This window comes from Ostrinia furnacalis, unplaced genomic scaffold (assembly GCF_004193835.3).
Source record: "Ostrinia furnacalis isolate ACB-3 unplaced genomic scaffold, ASM419383v2 OfSCF2811, whole genome shotgun sequence".
In the NCBI taxonomy this organism is placed as follows: domain Eukaryota; kingdom Metazoa; phylum Arthropoda; class Insecta; order Lepidoptera; family Crambidae; genus Ostrinia; species Ostrinia furnacalis.
In genome coordinates this window covers 80,162-95,554 of record NW_021133050.1, presented here as the reverse complement: position 1 = coordinate 95,554, position 15,393 = coordinate 80,162, and the positions used below count along the sequence as shown (strand labels likewise).

General features: G+C 38.0%; 1 protein-coding gene across 1 annotated transcript; it reads right to left on the bottom strand.

The window, feature by feature from the left end:
* On the bottom strand, positions 1–6,675 carry LOC114356506 (uncharacterized). The gene has a single exon (XM_028309718.1). The coding sequence runs from the start codon at positions 5,757–5,759 to the stop codon at positions 825–827; it is 4,935 nt and encodes a 1,644-aa protein (XP_028165519.1). The 5' UTR covers positions 5,760–6,675; the 3' UTR covers positions 1–824.
* Between the last annotated feature and the right edge of the window lie 8,718 nt (positions 6,676–15,393).

The following is a 15,393-nucleotide window of genomic DNA, read 5'->3' as shown; positions in this document are numbered from 1 at the left end:
CGAAATAAAACGATTTATTCAATTCAATTTTTATATTGATTAAATTGAACATTCACAACTCAAAGTAACACTTGTTAGCACTTTCGTAGTATTCGTACGACTGGGCTCGTTCCGAGTCGAATGGCTGGTTATATCCCCACCGGTAGTACAAGTCAAATCAGCAACTATTATTTAACCGGATATCAAGTAAAATGTTTAAATATACCGGATGTGTAATAATAAATTGTCACAAGTCAAATCAGCAACTATTACAACTTAACCAGATATCAGATAAATGTTGAAATAAACCGGAAATGGATTAATAAATTGTTACAGTCGGCCATCCGATTCTAAACGAGTCCCTTCGTTTAAGAATTATAGCAAGTTCAATATAGTAATTACAATATAATATAAAAAATATTATTTTAATAGAATTATACTAAAATTAAAGATGTGAAAGTATGTGAACATAAAGTTTGTTACTCTTTCACACAAAATTACTCAAGGATAATATTTTGATTGAAGAATGAGAATACATATTAAAAATTAAAATTACATGCATTAATGCAAATGAATACATAAGTTTCAACATAATCAGCTAGAATCTTATACATTTAAAAATAAATTTAAAGATTATAAAATAAACTAAGATGTTAAAGATCCGTCTTTAACATTCAAAAGTACCTCCTGGTACTTTTAAGACATGTATTACATGTTCAATCATGATTTAAATAATGTAATCATGCTCCAAAATGGTAATGAATCAACATCTAACTTAGAATAATATTTAAAACAAAGTATCTGTATTTTATAAGAGTGATTGCTTAAGCTGATCTGAACAATGCTTATTCTTCAACAGAACTATTATCACTTGATGTATTGCTAGTAGGGTCATTGTCGAAACTTAACCATGGGAATATTTTGTCTATTGATACGGTATTTTCGTAGCGTCTACCTTTTTTTGTCAGAGGAGTGTCTTCTATCACAAAACGGTCGTGAGGTAATATTTTCTTAATCCTATATGGCCCTTGACATTTTGGTTCAAGTTTTTTTGATTGTCCCGTACCCCCAGTTATGGCCCTAATTACTCTGACGAGATCTCCTTCCTTATATTTAGTGACCCTTTTTCTTCGTCTATCAAACCTTTCTTTATTTTGTTCTTGATTCCTATCTATCATACTCTTAGCTTGTTCTCTAACTTCATGTAGGCTTTGATCTATTGAACCACCACCGACATCATCAATGACGTCGCTTAAGACCCCTTGAGAAGGGTTATTCACTTTCCTACCAAATAATAACTCGGTTGGGGATTTCTTAGTTACCTCGTGTACTGTAGAGTTAATCCCCACTTGGACATCTTGAACATAATCGTCCCACTTTTCGGGACCCTTTCCGTGAGACATGGTACTCAGAGAAGACAAAATTGTGCGATTATATCGCTCGACTTGCCCATTGGCGCGCGGAGTAGCAACAGAATTCAAAATATGCTTTATACCCAATTTGCTTACAAAAGATTTAAATTTCTTGCTTGTAAAACTGGTGCCTCTATCAGTAATCAAACGAGTGGGAGTGCCAAAGTAACTAAAATAATTTTTGAATACCTTAATGCTTTCTTTTGATTTGGTGCTACGGACTGGAGTCAGATTAACATATTTGGTAAAGGAATCCACAATAACTAATAAATACGAATTCTTGTGCTTACTTCGTACAAATGGTCCAAGATGGTCAGCATGTATTGTATGGAATGGCACATCAATTTTCGGGATAGGATGTAATTCTCCTTCCTTTGCGCCAGATGGGATTTTGTGATGAGCGCATTCCAAACAAGCGGCTACATACTTTTTGGTAAATCGGCGCATTTTTGGGAACCAATAATATGAACGTAATCTTTCAAGAGTTTTTTCAAAACCAAAGTGTCCTACGTCATCATGATTGGCCTTGAGCAATTGCCATCTAACACCCCGGGGTACGACCCAGCGAATTGTGTTTTCATTTATGATACGGAACACTCTACCATTTTTCAATTTGTACTCTTTGTGAATGCTAGCAACTTTGGCCGTTGAAGGGTCTTGTAAGATTTCTTTAATTATTTTTATTTCTGCGTCACTCGATTGAACGGTTGTAACCCAGTCTTCGATATTGACTGCAAGGATATCTAATGTATGCGTTTCGACTTCCTTTTCATCGATGGGGTTCCTACTGAGTGCATCAACGTGAGCCATTTTCTCCCCAGCACGGTATTCTATCTCACAATCAAATTCTAAAAATTGTATCCACCATCTAGAGATGCGTGGAACAAGATCTCGCTTAGTGAATGTTGATCGCAAAGCGTTACAGTCTGTAACAATTGTGAACTTAATACCGAGCAAATATACTCTAAACTTGGCTAGTGAACTGACCACGGCTAAGGTTTCAAGTTCAAATGAGTGTAACTTCTGTTCATCAATAGTCGTCTGTCGGCTATAATACGCCACAGGTCTCCAGGGTTCTGATGAACTAGAACGCTGGAGTAAAATGCCCGCTAAGCCTACTTTACTTGCATCTGTATGCAATTGTGTTTCTGCCGCATGATCATACAGAGCAAGCACAGGTCTTTTGATTAGGTGGCTCTTTAAAGTCTCAAACGCTTCATCCTCCTCTGATGTCCATCTCCAGGGAGTATCCTTCTTCAAAAGGGAAGTCAATGGTCGTGCTATTAAAGCAAAACCCTTGACAAACCTTCTAAAAAAGCTTGACAGACCCAAGAACCTACGGACGTCATGAGGGTTTGTTGGAGTGGAAAACCTTGAAACGGCTTGAACTTTTTGTAAACCAGGCTTAATCCCCTCTTTACTAATTTCGAAACCCAGAAACTCAATGCTTTTCTGGAAGAAATTGCATTTTTGTTTCTTAAGAGTGAGACCGCTTTGTTGCAATACATTTAGTACTTCTTCAAGGCGTGCCAATCCTTCATCAAATGAGGCTGATGGTATTAATATGTCATCCATGTAGATGATGACGTATTTGACCTTGGCTAACACCTTGTGCATTACCCTTTGAAATACTGCAGGTGCATTTGCCAAACCGAATGGCATACGAGTGTATTCGTATTGGCCATCCGGTGTGACAAACGCAGTCTTTTCAATAGACTCCTCTGCTATGGGTATTTGATGGTACCCTGACGCAAGGTCAAGGGTTGTGAACATAGACTGTCCTGACAAACGATCAAGCAAGTCCTCAATTCTAGGGAGGGGGTAATGATCTCGCTTAGTTTTATGGTTGAGAGCGCGGTAATCAACACAAAGTCTTTTGTCACCGGTTTTTTTGTGAACTAAAACAATAGGGCTGGCATATGGGGACTTTGACTCCCGAACTATACCGAACTTAAGCATGTCGTCAATCATAACCTGTACAAGTTGACGTTCTGAGTAAGACATTCTATAGGGTCTGTACACTACTGGTTCAGAATCTTTAAGCCTGATTACCATTTCTGCTTCGGTAGTGTAACCCAAATCATGCAACCCAGTTGAGAAACAGGTTGAATAATTATCTAGTAATTTATTCAACCTTTGTTTCTCGTCAGATGACAAGTCATCTCCGCATTGGATAGTCGAATTCTCAATCTCGGTTCCTTGGTCAGTCGTAATATTAAGGTTCTGAACATGCTTTATTGCATCTAAATACAAAGCTCTAGCAATTAAGGACCCCTTTTGAAAGGTTATAGGTTTTGTTCCTAAATTTTGCACTAATAATAGACATGTGCCTGAATGAATCTCATATTCACCCGGTAAAAGAAAATATTCACTTCCCTCGCACCCTCTTACAGAACCTCCAATGTACACATTTCCGCTTAATTTTTCAAAAGAATTAACTCGAATGGCTTTCATTTCCCTTTCCCCAATAGTAACTAAATTTTCAGTCTTTAATGTTATCTTTGTATCATTGCATTGATCTACTTTCTCAAATCTTAACTCAGTCTCAGTTTTTATGATGCGTACATTTGGACGTTCTGTGAAAGTGTGCCCCAATAGAACTGGAGTGTTTATTAGACGGTCACTAACAACAAATACATCCACTCCTTTTTCGTTTACGCCCTGTACATCAATCTGAACTTGAACTTTGCCTAATGGGACATAAGGTATATTTCCTAAACCACGTAACAATGGTCCATCTACTGCTACCCAGTGCAAGTCCAAGTTTTCCGCGTCTGTTTTCCGGATTAGAGTGGCTTCACTACCTAGGTCAACTTGACAAAATATTGGTTTATTATTAATTTTGATTCCTATTTTATATTTGTTACCAGGGTTATCCACTAACAGGTCACATAATATTTTGTTGCCTGTATCGTGAATAGGTTCACTCTCATCAGAATTATCGTTCAACAAAATCCTTAAAACACTTTTGTCTGTAGAGACCTCTACCTTGGAATTCTTTTTAGGACAATCGGAAATGAGATGGCCAATCAAATGGCAATATGAGCACGTGACAATAGGTTTTGGGCATTTAGAACATGGGTGGCCCTTCTCTCTACAGTTAAAACATATAACGCTATCGGGATATTGACGGGGTCTGGATAGAGTTGTAGAATCGCGCATTTTATGTGTTTTGGGGTTGTTTACATTAGTCATTGGGGCCCTCTTATCTTTCCTAACTTCAGTGTCCCTAGTTTGTACTTTAAGAGTTTTAAAAAATTGTAAAATTTGTTCGGGTTTCTCAAAATTAGCAGCTTGCGCTCCTAATCTTACTCCTCTATCATCTACACCATGTAATATACAATCTACTGCCTCCTTGCCGAAAATTTTGCAGCGGTTCAATAGGTTTATCTTAGAAAAGTAATACAATTCTAGTGGTTCGCCAAAACGAGCTCTTTTGTTTAACATTTCTGTTAATAACTCTGCATAATTTTCGGTAGCAGGGAAGGAATCCATTAAGAGTGCTTTCCATTCTGGCCAGTCACGCTTAATAGATGGTAGTCCTTGGTACCATAGTTTGGCATGACCAGAAAGCTTTGGCAGAGCATAGTGGATGGTTTGTCTGTTATTCCAGCCATATATTTCAGCACATTCATCAACCTTGCTCAGCCAAGTGCTAATTGGTTGCTCTTTACACAACGGGTCAAATTCAGGTAAAACATTGTTCAGAACAGGAAAACTATCACGTTCACTAGTTTGCTTATTCATTACTTTTAGTAATTCTACAAAAAGATTAGATGTTGAATCATACCTGGACCTCCCGGTCTCCTTGTCCCATCCAGGGCTCCGTTTCCGAGAGTGGTGTCCGCTGGACCTCCGAATTTCCTCGTCCTCCTTGGTAGAACTTGGTCTCTGAATGTAGAGCTCCATTTCTCTATATCGTGCGCGCTCCCGATCTTCCTGTCGCTCACGCTCCCTCTTTAATTGTCCTTCCAGCACTCGCAACCGTTGCCTCTCCAACTCCAATTCTTCTCGTAGTCTATCGTTGCGTAACCCACTACGGCTACGTGTACGGGTGCGTGTGTGTCTTTCGCTGTGCCTGTGACTACGTTGGCAGGGTTCTCTGCGACTGCTTGCACCATCTCGGCGACTGCGACTGCTGCGCCTACTTGAGCTTGGAGAATCCCTCGCACGGCTCCGTTCACGGCTGGGTCTTGGTGTAGTCAGGATTCTATCGAACTTGTTACGCTGGCTACTTGTTCTTGCCCTCGGTTGTTCGTGTATGTCCGCGGTGGTCGTCATCCTCTGCAGCAGCGGACTCTTTGGAGGAATCAACTGCTCCTCATCACTTGGTGCCAGCTGCTGCCCATGATCATCATCGACGTCCATTATTTGATTTAGTCCTGAAACTTAAAACAGAAAGGCATGTATATATTTCTTTTAAATATATCACATTTATTTATGAATCCTAAGACATGTGGACTATTTATGGAAAGATCTAATTATCGTTACACCTGCCATAACTAATTGGGGTTTAAATCTGGGCCACCTTAGCATACTATATTAAATTTTATTGTAAGTTCTTATTAATATTCTCCTCTCTGTGCTACTTATTAATTGCTGCATCGTTTGAGAATGCAAAAAAAATATACAATAGGTACATAAAAATACATGCAGGGGAAAATAAAAAAATAAAATTAAACTGCAATCAATTCCTTGGCAGTGTTTTGATTTTAAAATTATCTATTTGAGAAAACTTTTAATCAAATAACACTATAAATTCTCGCAAGCTTGTATAATATAATTCCTAGTGCAATAACAATCATTATAACGTATCAATAATTATTAAAAATTGAAGTAAAATAATTAAAAAAAAATACATTAAATCTTAGGCAGTTGCTAAGGACGCAAAGGATGAATTATTTCAAAGTCTTAGTACCCAAGCAGGACAGTTATTTGTAAAAGGTTAAAAAAAAATATACAGGGGGATATGTATGTAATTATTTAAGTTGCATTTCTTAATAATTACTGCTGAGGAATTCTTTTCATAAATAATATAAATATCTTAGTAATCAGTTCCTTGTGATACGTAAAAGCATATTTTTAAAACTGTACCCTCAATAGCTGGTCTTCATTACAATAGAATATTATGTATTATACTCCAGAGTGTAGCCCTGGCTAAGTAAATACACAACATTGTCCTGTATTGGGGAGTTTCAGTATCCAAGATATTACACGCACACAAATAACTGATTTATATTAATTAGTAGCAGCCAACAGTATTTTATTTAAACTTATCACTCAGCAAACTTTTTACTATGACAATAATTTNTATGAAAATAATCGTGATAAAAAGGAAAGTTAAAATATTTCTTTAGTTAACCCTAGAACGTTACCTTTAAAGTAAAAAGCAGTAATTTTGTGTGTAGTGATAAAGTTTACATCCAACTGAAAACTGCACCTCACACACTCCTTTTTCTCTCGAAATAAAACGATTTATTCAATTCAATTTTTATATTGATTAAATTGAACATTCACAACTCAAAGTAACACTTGTTAGCACTTTCGTAGTATTCGTACGACTGGGCTCGTTCCGAGTCGAATGGCTGGTTATATCCCCACCGGTAGTACAAGTCAAATCAGCAACTATTATTTAACCGGATATCAAGTAAAATGTTTAAATATACCGGATGTGTAATAATAAATTGTCACAAGTCAAATCAGCAACTATTACAACTTAACCAGATATCAGATAAATGTTGAAATAAACCGGAAATGGATTAATAAATTGTTACACAACCCAAATTGTTTTTAAAGTGTTAAATCACTCGCCCTACAAACCACAGGTAGTTCATTATAACCTACGGGGTAATATAAAAATAAAGTTTTCCCTGTAATTAACATTCCGCCACTAGAAACATTTTAACGCACGAAATTCTTACCTAAAACGGGTCCCATGTTAGTAAACGAAACAAGCATAGAAATATTGCGTTGGTGTCTTTCCTGAATAACTTATGGCTCTTTTAAAAATAGCTAAGTACCAGGCATTTTAGAATATCCATTTGCTCTTGAAAACATGTAAAATATCTGTTTAAAAATTTACCACAGGTAGTGTTATGTTTGCACAGATGACAGACAGCACGTTAAGTGAAATACTCTAGGATCTTAGGTAGTTGTATAGGAGCTATATTTTAGAATAGAATAATAGAATATTAATTTACTAAGTTCTCCTGTTTACAATTATATTTATCTCTTAATCTAAGTACCTACATAAGGAACTTGAACAACATTATTATTTCAAAGAGGTTGGAATCGAACCTACCACATCTGTCGCAGTAGTTCGCTGTGTTTTACAATAGACAGCTATCTTATGTTAGTCATGTTGTAAATTAAATATTTTTAAACTTAACTTCTATAAAATACGCATTATAACTATTTATTCAAAAACAAGTTGTCTCTATGCCTTTTCCCTTCACCCACAGGCTCGTAAACTTTAAACCCCTAGCAGGACTGCAGCGTCCCCTATACCTAAATCTCATTAAGCCGATCGCATAAATTTTATTCGGGCCCCACTGGATTAAGGAGAGACTCATTAACTTGTTTAGATCTTGCTGATAGTGTAGTCTATGGCTTTTACTGGCTCCAGTAAAGGTGACAATACACGATGCCAGTAACTGTACCTACTCGTATATCTATAACAGTTCCTTGCACATGCAACTAACTGGCATGTGTACCTATGTCAACGTCAAATTGTGAACTCCGTCAGTTTATAATATTCGTATAACGCGTGAGATTGTAAACTAAGGCTAAGTTGCACCATCTTACTTTAACTTTGACAAACTTCAAAAAGCTGTCAAACTCCATACAAAATGGACCGGTTATTGTTATTGTCACGGTTAAATTAAGGTGCTGCAACTCAACCTAACAGCGGATTAAGTTAATACGTCAAATTATAATCTGGCGGAATTCACAATTTTACGGTGACATGGTCTACGGTAACTGGCTTGCTTGTATCTGCGAGTCGTTGTCGTCGTCGTTTCAGCCAAATGACGTCCACTGCTGGACAAAGGCCTCCCCCAAGGTTTTCCTTAATGAACGGTCCTGCGCTGCCCGCATCCAGGCTCTTCCCGCGACCTTAACCAGATCGTCGGTTCACCTAGTAGGTCCATCTGCGAGTAGAAGCACAGCATTGGATTTAATGTTTTGTCGCAAATTGCAAGTAGGTGTATTCATAATAATATTATTATGACGTATGTCTACCTTAGCGTCTCACACTGCGCCTGTCGTTATGGTAAGGATGCAGGCTGCTACCAACCGGCCAATCTGAAAATCATTGGGGGAGACCTATGTTCAGCAGTGGACGTCCTGAAATGATGATGATGATGTTGTATCCACATTGTGCCAGTTCCTTGCACGTGTCGTTACAAGAATGCAACTACTGTACCGTTTTACTGGAACGTGTATCGCCCCCTTTATCTGTGGAACAGTTCTTAGAATGCGATTTGTGTTTGAATCTTTGAAAGATAAGATCTGTTTTATTTCGGGAAGGGAAGCGTCTTTATTTGCTAGAGGTTGCCGTTGAATTGGCTTAGATTATGTTTATTAATTTTGTACAAGTAATTTATTGTTGGCTCCCCTAAAAGTAATAATTCTTAGTTTTATGCACTTTAAACGGTTATTTCTAATTGTTTTTATATCTTACATTGTTGGATCGCTATAGTAATAAATTTATTTTTTCATGCAGAAATCTGCCTAGGCAGATATTTGATCCCAATCGCACCTGATGTTAAGTGAGATGCAGGTCCAGATTATAATGTAACTGCCTAGTTTGAAATTAATACATGGAAAAATCTATCTAAATATTATATGTAACTCAAAGGTGACTGACTGACATAGTGATTTATCAACGCACAGCCCAAACCACTGGACGGATCGGGCTAAAATTTGGCATGCAGGTAGATTATGACGTAGGCATCCGCTAAGAAAGGATTTTACGAAATTCCACCCCTAAGGGGGTAAAACGAGATCCACGCGTACGAAGTCGCGGGCGGCCGCTAGTCAAGTAAATTCTACACTTCAAATTGGTCAACACTAACTCCAAATTTTTTCTTTGGACAATTCTTACTTTGAATTAAAAGCTCTCTACTTACCTACTTCATCATCATCATCATCATTTCAGCCACAGGACGTCCACTGCTGAACATAGGCCTCCTCCAATGACTTTCACATCGCACGGTTGGTAGCGGCCTGCATCCAGCGCCTTCCTGCTACCTTTATCAGGTCGTCGGTCCACCTTGTGGGTGGACGTCCCACGCTGCGTTTTCCGGTACGTGGCCTCCATTCCAGAACCTTGCTGCCCCATCGGCCTACCTTACCTTCTACTTACTTCTACTTACCTACTTATCATTGTAAAATGGTAATGTAACGACCGACAAAAGTTATTTTTGACCGAATCCCCAGTACCTAAATAGTTCAGTGAAACTGCTCCGTGCTGCGGTCGACTGCGAGTTGCGAACTGGTCGCGGTCGCGCCGTCAAGAAGTCCTCGTTACGTGACCACCGGTTTGGTTTACTAGTTCAGTTACTTTGTATTTATAGGGAGAAATACCTACTATTGTCTGTTTCTCAGAGACGGTAGAGTGGTACGTATTACAGAACCAATATAAAACTTTGAGGTTTTTTGATTTGTGTTTTTCTATATTTAGTCCAATCACATGATAATCCTCGTAACGTGACCACGAGGTTGGGTTTACTAGTTCAGTACTTTGTATTTATAGGGAGAGTGAGAATTATTGTCACTGCCTAGTAGTAATTATTACAGAACAAATATTACAGAAATAAATGAGGCGTTTCATAGGTTGCATTTCAATATTTAAAACAATCACAATTTGATTCAAACTAACAATGGCGATGTTCTTTGCTTGCATCTCCTAAAATGCAGTGCCCGATAGAGTCCATAATTGTATCTTACCTTACCATCTTTTGTAACATTATTTAACTGTGGAAACTTTGCTGATTTCTGTCCTATTTTTTGTGTGATTATTTGTCTGTATATGAAAATTGTTTGTTTCCCTAATATAAATAAATAAATAAATAAATAAATTATGAAAGCAATAAATTATTGAAGCGCTGGTAGGGTAAAAAGATTATGAGACATGTAGAGGCTCCTTAAGAGCAAATTATTTGACGATTTGTAAGCACTATATTATAATAGTCTGTACAAATAAAGAAATTTTGACTTTGACATTGAGTAGGTATTGAGTATCTCACCTAATGGAAAGTAATTTTCTGGTAGGAGAATCCTTCACCACAGAAAAATTGTCTACAAACTTAGCAGTTTATAGTAAGCTTTGTCACCTACCATACCGGACAGAACATCGGGAATCGAACCCGGGACCTCTGGGTTTGAGACAGGTGCCTCACCTGTCAATATCCTAATATGCATTACCTGTAACCCGCTATTTCTGACTGTGAAAATAATATATTTGTTTGTAAATTACCCAGTAAACTGCCGTTTATCATCTCCAGAGCATCTCAAAATTAATTCCCGATTTCGGGAACAATCATAAGGTACCAGCTCCCAACTTCACAGCATCTCGGGTAAGTTGCGAACCGCGGTCGCAGATGTCAAGCTACGTGACCACTGAACTTACGGTAGATTGCGTCACTGTTGTCTAGTGCTGCGGGAACATCGATATCGATAGTTTTTTCTTGATATAGGATATAGAAAACTTAGTGTAGGAGTAACATCACGTCGGATGTCAAGCTACGTAGTGGCTACTGAACTTATAGGAGGTTGCGTCACTGTTGTCTAGAGTTGAGGTAACATCGATATCGATAGTTTTTTCTTGATATAGGATATAGAAAACTTAGTGTAGAAGTAACATCACGTCGGATATCAAGCTTGTGACCACTGTATTTACGGTAGATTGCGTCACTGTTGTCTAGTGTTGAGGGAACATCGACTGTCGATATCGATAGTTTTACAGTTGTTCATTCCGTAGTCTAAGTAGATTGTAGATGTACCTATACCTCACATTGTAAACCTTTAGATTTAGATTGTGGAGAAAATAAAGAATTTATTATTATAATTTATCATATTACATATGTGCTATAGGAGATTAAATAACCCTCCTTTTGGCGCAGTCGAGTAAGAAAACAGTAATAATTTACGGTAGTTTTTAACAACTATATTTAACCGAAAAGAAAGAAATTAATGTAGAGAAACCATTTAAATCAATGTGTGCAATAAATATTTAAAATAAATAAATAAATCGTCGTTTTAGTTAAAGTGATTATCATCAAATAGAAATTTGGGCTTTGGATGCATTCAATGCAATTATTATGGTTATAATTTAGTTTCATTCGTTCGTTTCAGCCGAAAGACGTCCACTGCTGGACAAAGGCCTCGCCCAAGGATTTCTACTCAATAATTTAGTTTATTTCTACTCAATAAGTCATAAATTATAGTAAAATAAGTGCTGTAAGATGCAAATACTGCAAGGAAAGCTCTATCGATATTACAAACAATTGTCTTTCGGCAACACTACTTCGAAATTTCAACAAAGCCGAAGATGAGTGTCTGTAGAGATACTGTTCACTGTGAAACATCAACAAGGGTGCCATTCTGTATTGATGATTATAAGAGGCTTATGTTTTAGATATAGGCGCTAATCTCGGGAAATACTGGTCCAATTTTAAAAATCCTTCTTGTGATGGATAATCCTTCTTCTTTATTTATCGAGGAAGATTTAAGGCTATATAAAATCACCCTACTACCAATGGGTGGAGTAGTAAAGAAAAATAATACGAAATATTTCTAAAATAACATTCAAACTCGTAGTTGCAGCTACCTACTCGTAGTTGAAAATACGTGTGATTATTTTTTTATGGTAAAACGTTGTCTGTGAAAATTAACACAATAACTATTTCTGAATTAATGGATTTGACAATAGGACCTGGTTAGAAAGAATATTTCCTAATAGATTAGTGACAATCGAAATCACTTTGTTAAACTGGAACTGCTGGAACTGACAGACTAACCCATCTCATTAACGTATCCAGAGCTATTAAGCGTTAACGAATTCGCTAACTTATTATACTCTATTGTTAGTGTATTAAACTTGGGATTGTGAACTAGTGAGCTACTAAAAAGGCAGCGGTTCCAAGCCGCGCTTAGCTCCAAAGTAGGGTTTGTTACAGATCCAAATATTTAGAATAAATGCCTTTTTTATCCACAACAAGGTAGTTATTGGCCGCATCTCATCTTATGTATAAAATGGAATGCAATAAAGATAAGTATTGGTTATTTGAAGCAAGCTTTTTCCAGAATCCTCAACCACAAAACTGTCTATCTTAGGTACCTCTAACTGCTGGAACACAACAATGCTTGCTGTTATGGCGACAGACTTAGCGCTACTGAACACGACGCCGCTACCGCGCCGCCGCCGCGCCGTCACCGCACCTTTGCACTGTTCATACGCACCGAGTAAAACCGCCGCCGCGCCATCAAAGCATAATTTCGCCCGCGGCGCGGCGGCGGCGCGGCAGCGGTGTTCACGCGGCGCGTATAAACAGTGTAGCGGCGCGGCGACGGCGCGGCGGCGGCGTCGTGTGCAGGAGCCCTTAGGCTGAGTTGCGCCATCTTACTTTAACTGTAATAAATATCTAGTCTGTCAAACTCCAAACAAAAACACCGGTTATGGTAACAGCTAGGGATAAAGAAGGGTGGTGCAACTCAGCCTTAAATAAGATGATTAGTGGACGTAGAACAAGCTCTACTACCAATCAAACCGAGCAGAAAATCTCGCCCCCACTGGGAATCGAACCCGGGCTGGGTCTGAAACTGGCGGTCAGACTGTAAGTAAGGCCTTGTCCAGGAGGGCGAAATCGCCGCGAATATCTTCGCGCGAGGACGAGCGTATGATGCGTCCAGAGAAGTGATTCGAAACGCGAGCGTTTGGGGAGGGAATCAGTAGTGCAAAATAATTCCGTATCAAAATTTTGCCACTCTATGATCCCTAGATGCGTGCACTCGTCTTCGCGTTCGCGCGTTTACTGGACGCAACACAGAACTCCCTAGTATCTCAACTTGCGCGTGTCTTGTGGACGCAATGTATTGGCTGCTAGTATATCGCCAACGCACGTATGATTCTACGCGCGTAGGATTCGCGACGAACTCGCCCGTCTGGACAAGGTCTAAAGGTATTAAACCCTTTTAAGAGTGTAACACCCCTGCCCAAAGTTGCGAGCCAGCGGTCTGGCCAGATGTCAGCCCGACGTTACGTGACCGCGTATTTGGCTCGCTTTGATAGCTAGGATCACGTAAAAACTGAGAACTGAGAATTGGGTTAGCTTGAATTAACCTACTTGGCTAAAAGTACTTTTTTGTGACTAGATTTTAAATCGGGCTGGTTTTGTTTTATTTGTTAGCTGTGGATTTTTGATTAGCTCAATGGAAATACATAGTTGGATTATACTGTAGACAAAAGTGTTCCTTTTACTGATACTCACACATCTCATGAACACATACCTACCCCCTTATTACAAAATATTAGCCGCAATTTATTTGAGTCTAACTTTTTGTAATAAGGGGGATAAGTAGCGCTTAACTGAGTATCTGAGGTAAGGGAGCGGCACAGGAGGGTGTTTTTGAGATATCAAAGTCATAAGACTTCAGATTTCTTTTTTTGTATGCTTTGTCACGTCATAAGTATGCAATGTCACCCCTCTCATACCTCAGGCATTGACTCAGTTAAGCGTCTAGATTTTTTCAGGATTAATTTTCCAGAAGCATCAAAGTGCAAATTTCACAGCGTTTCATCTCAAATAACCCTTATCCTATCAAAAGCAGAGCACTAAGCGATCCGTACATTTTCACATCATTTATTCCGAATAATTTCACTATCTCGACCCGTTCCGTCTAGTGAAGTTAATTCAGAAATCCCTTCAAATCTTTAGGGACTCGAATAAAATTTATTGCTCCCGTTTAATTTGCAAGCGAATTAGAGTCGGACGAATTTGCTTTTGACAAGGGTGCATGGGCTTGGATTGAGGATTTGTTACAGATTTTTTGGTGATTTATGCGATTGTAGTGTTTAAGTCAAGAGTCGTAGTAATTGATCATTAAAAACTGAACTCCAACTTGGGGAATGTAGGCAAAATTATCCGTTTTTCTTTTGTAAATTAGAGAGGTTTAGCTTCTGCATTAGAGACTATATGACCTGATGATGAAAAGTCAAGTTTATATCAAATTGAGCCCAGTTAAGGGTCAATTTTTTTACCATAATTACTTACCATCGTCCATGACCTTAGTGTATACTACTCCTGTATTATAAATAACTATAACTGAGGTCGCAACCCTAGCGGCAGACTTTATGAGCTCCTTTGGATATCATAATCCGACAGCTTATCCTTCTCTTCGAAGCACGAAATCTAGTCTAGTTCGACTAAAACTCACAACAACGTTAAAAAAAATGTGTAACCTCTGGGAATCGAACCCAGGAACTCAAGAGCACGGAGTTGTTGTATTGTATTTCTAAATTTTGGAAGACTTTCAAAATTAGATTATTGGTGATTATACTTTTAGAACTCTATACCTATTTACTAAAAGTAAATAATAAATAAACTGGTAGGATCGCTTTCAACTGCCTGGAATTGAACCAAGATCACAACACTTCAATGTACTGTATCATTCGATGTCCATTTCGATTAGATGATAAAGTGAATCTCTCTTATTTTATTATACTAAAGCCATCTATCGGCAATTTACAATACTAAAACATCTTTCGTAGAAATTAATAGAGGTCGCCACAAAGAATGATTTTAATTTTGAATTAAATCTTAATTCTGCCTAATGTAAATAAGTACCTACTCATGTCTCACTGTGTTGTATTATTTTCTTAACTTAACTTAAATAACGAATTGTATAAGTATTTATAGGAAAAATTCTAGATTAATAAGTTGATAAATGTATACAGAAGGGTTAGAAATAAAACACAAGTCGTAAAAAAAATTACAGCATA

Excerpts from the sequence above, each read along its gene's own strand:
- LOC114356506 (XM_028309718.1), bottom strand. The coding sequence starts at position 5,759 with ATGGACGTCGATGATGATCATGGGCAGCAGCTGGCACCAAGTGATGAG.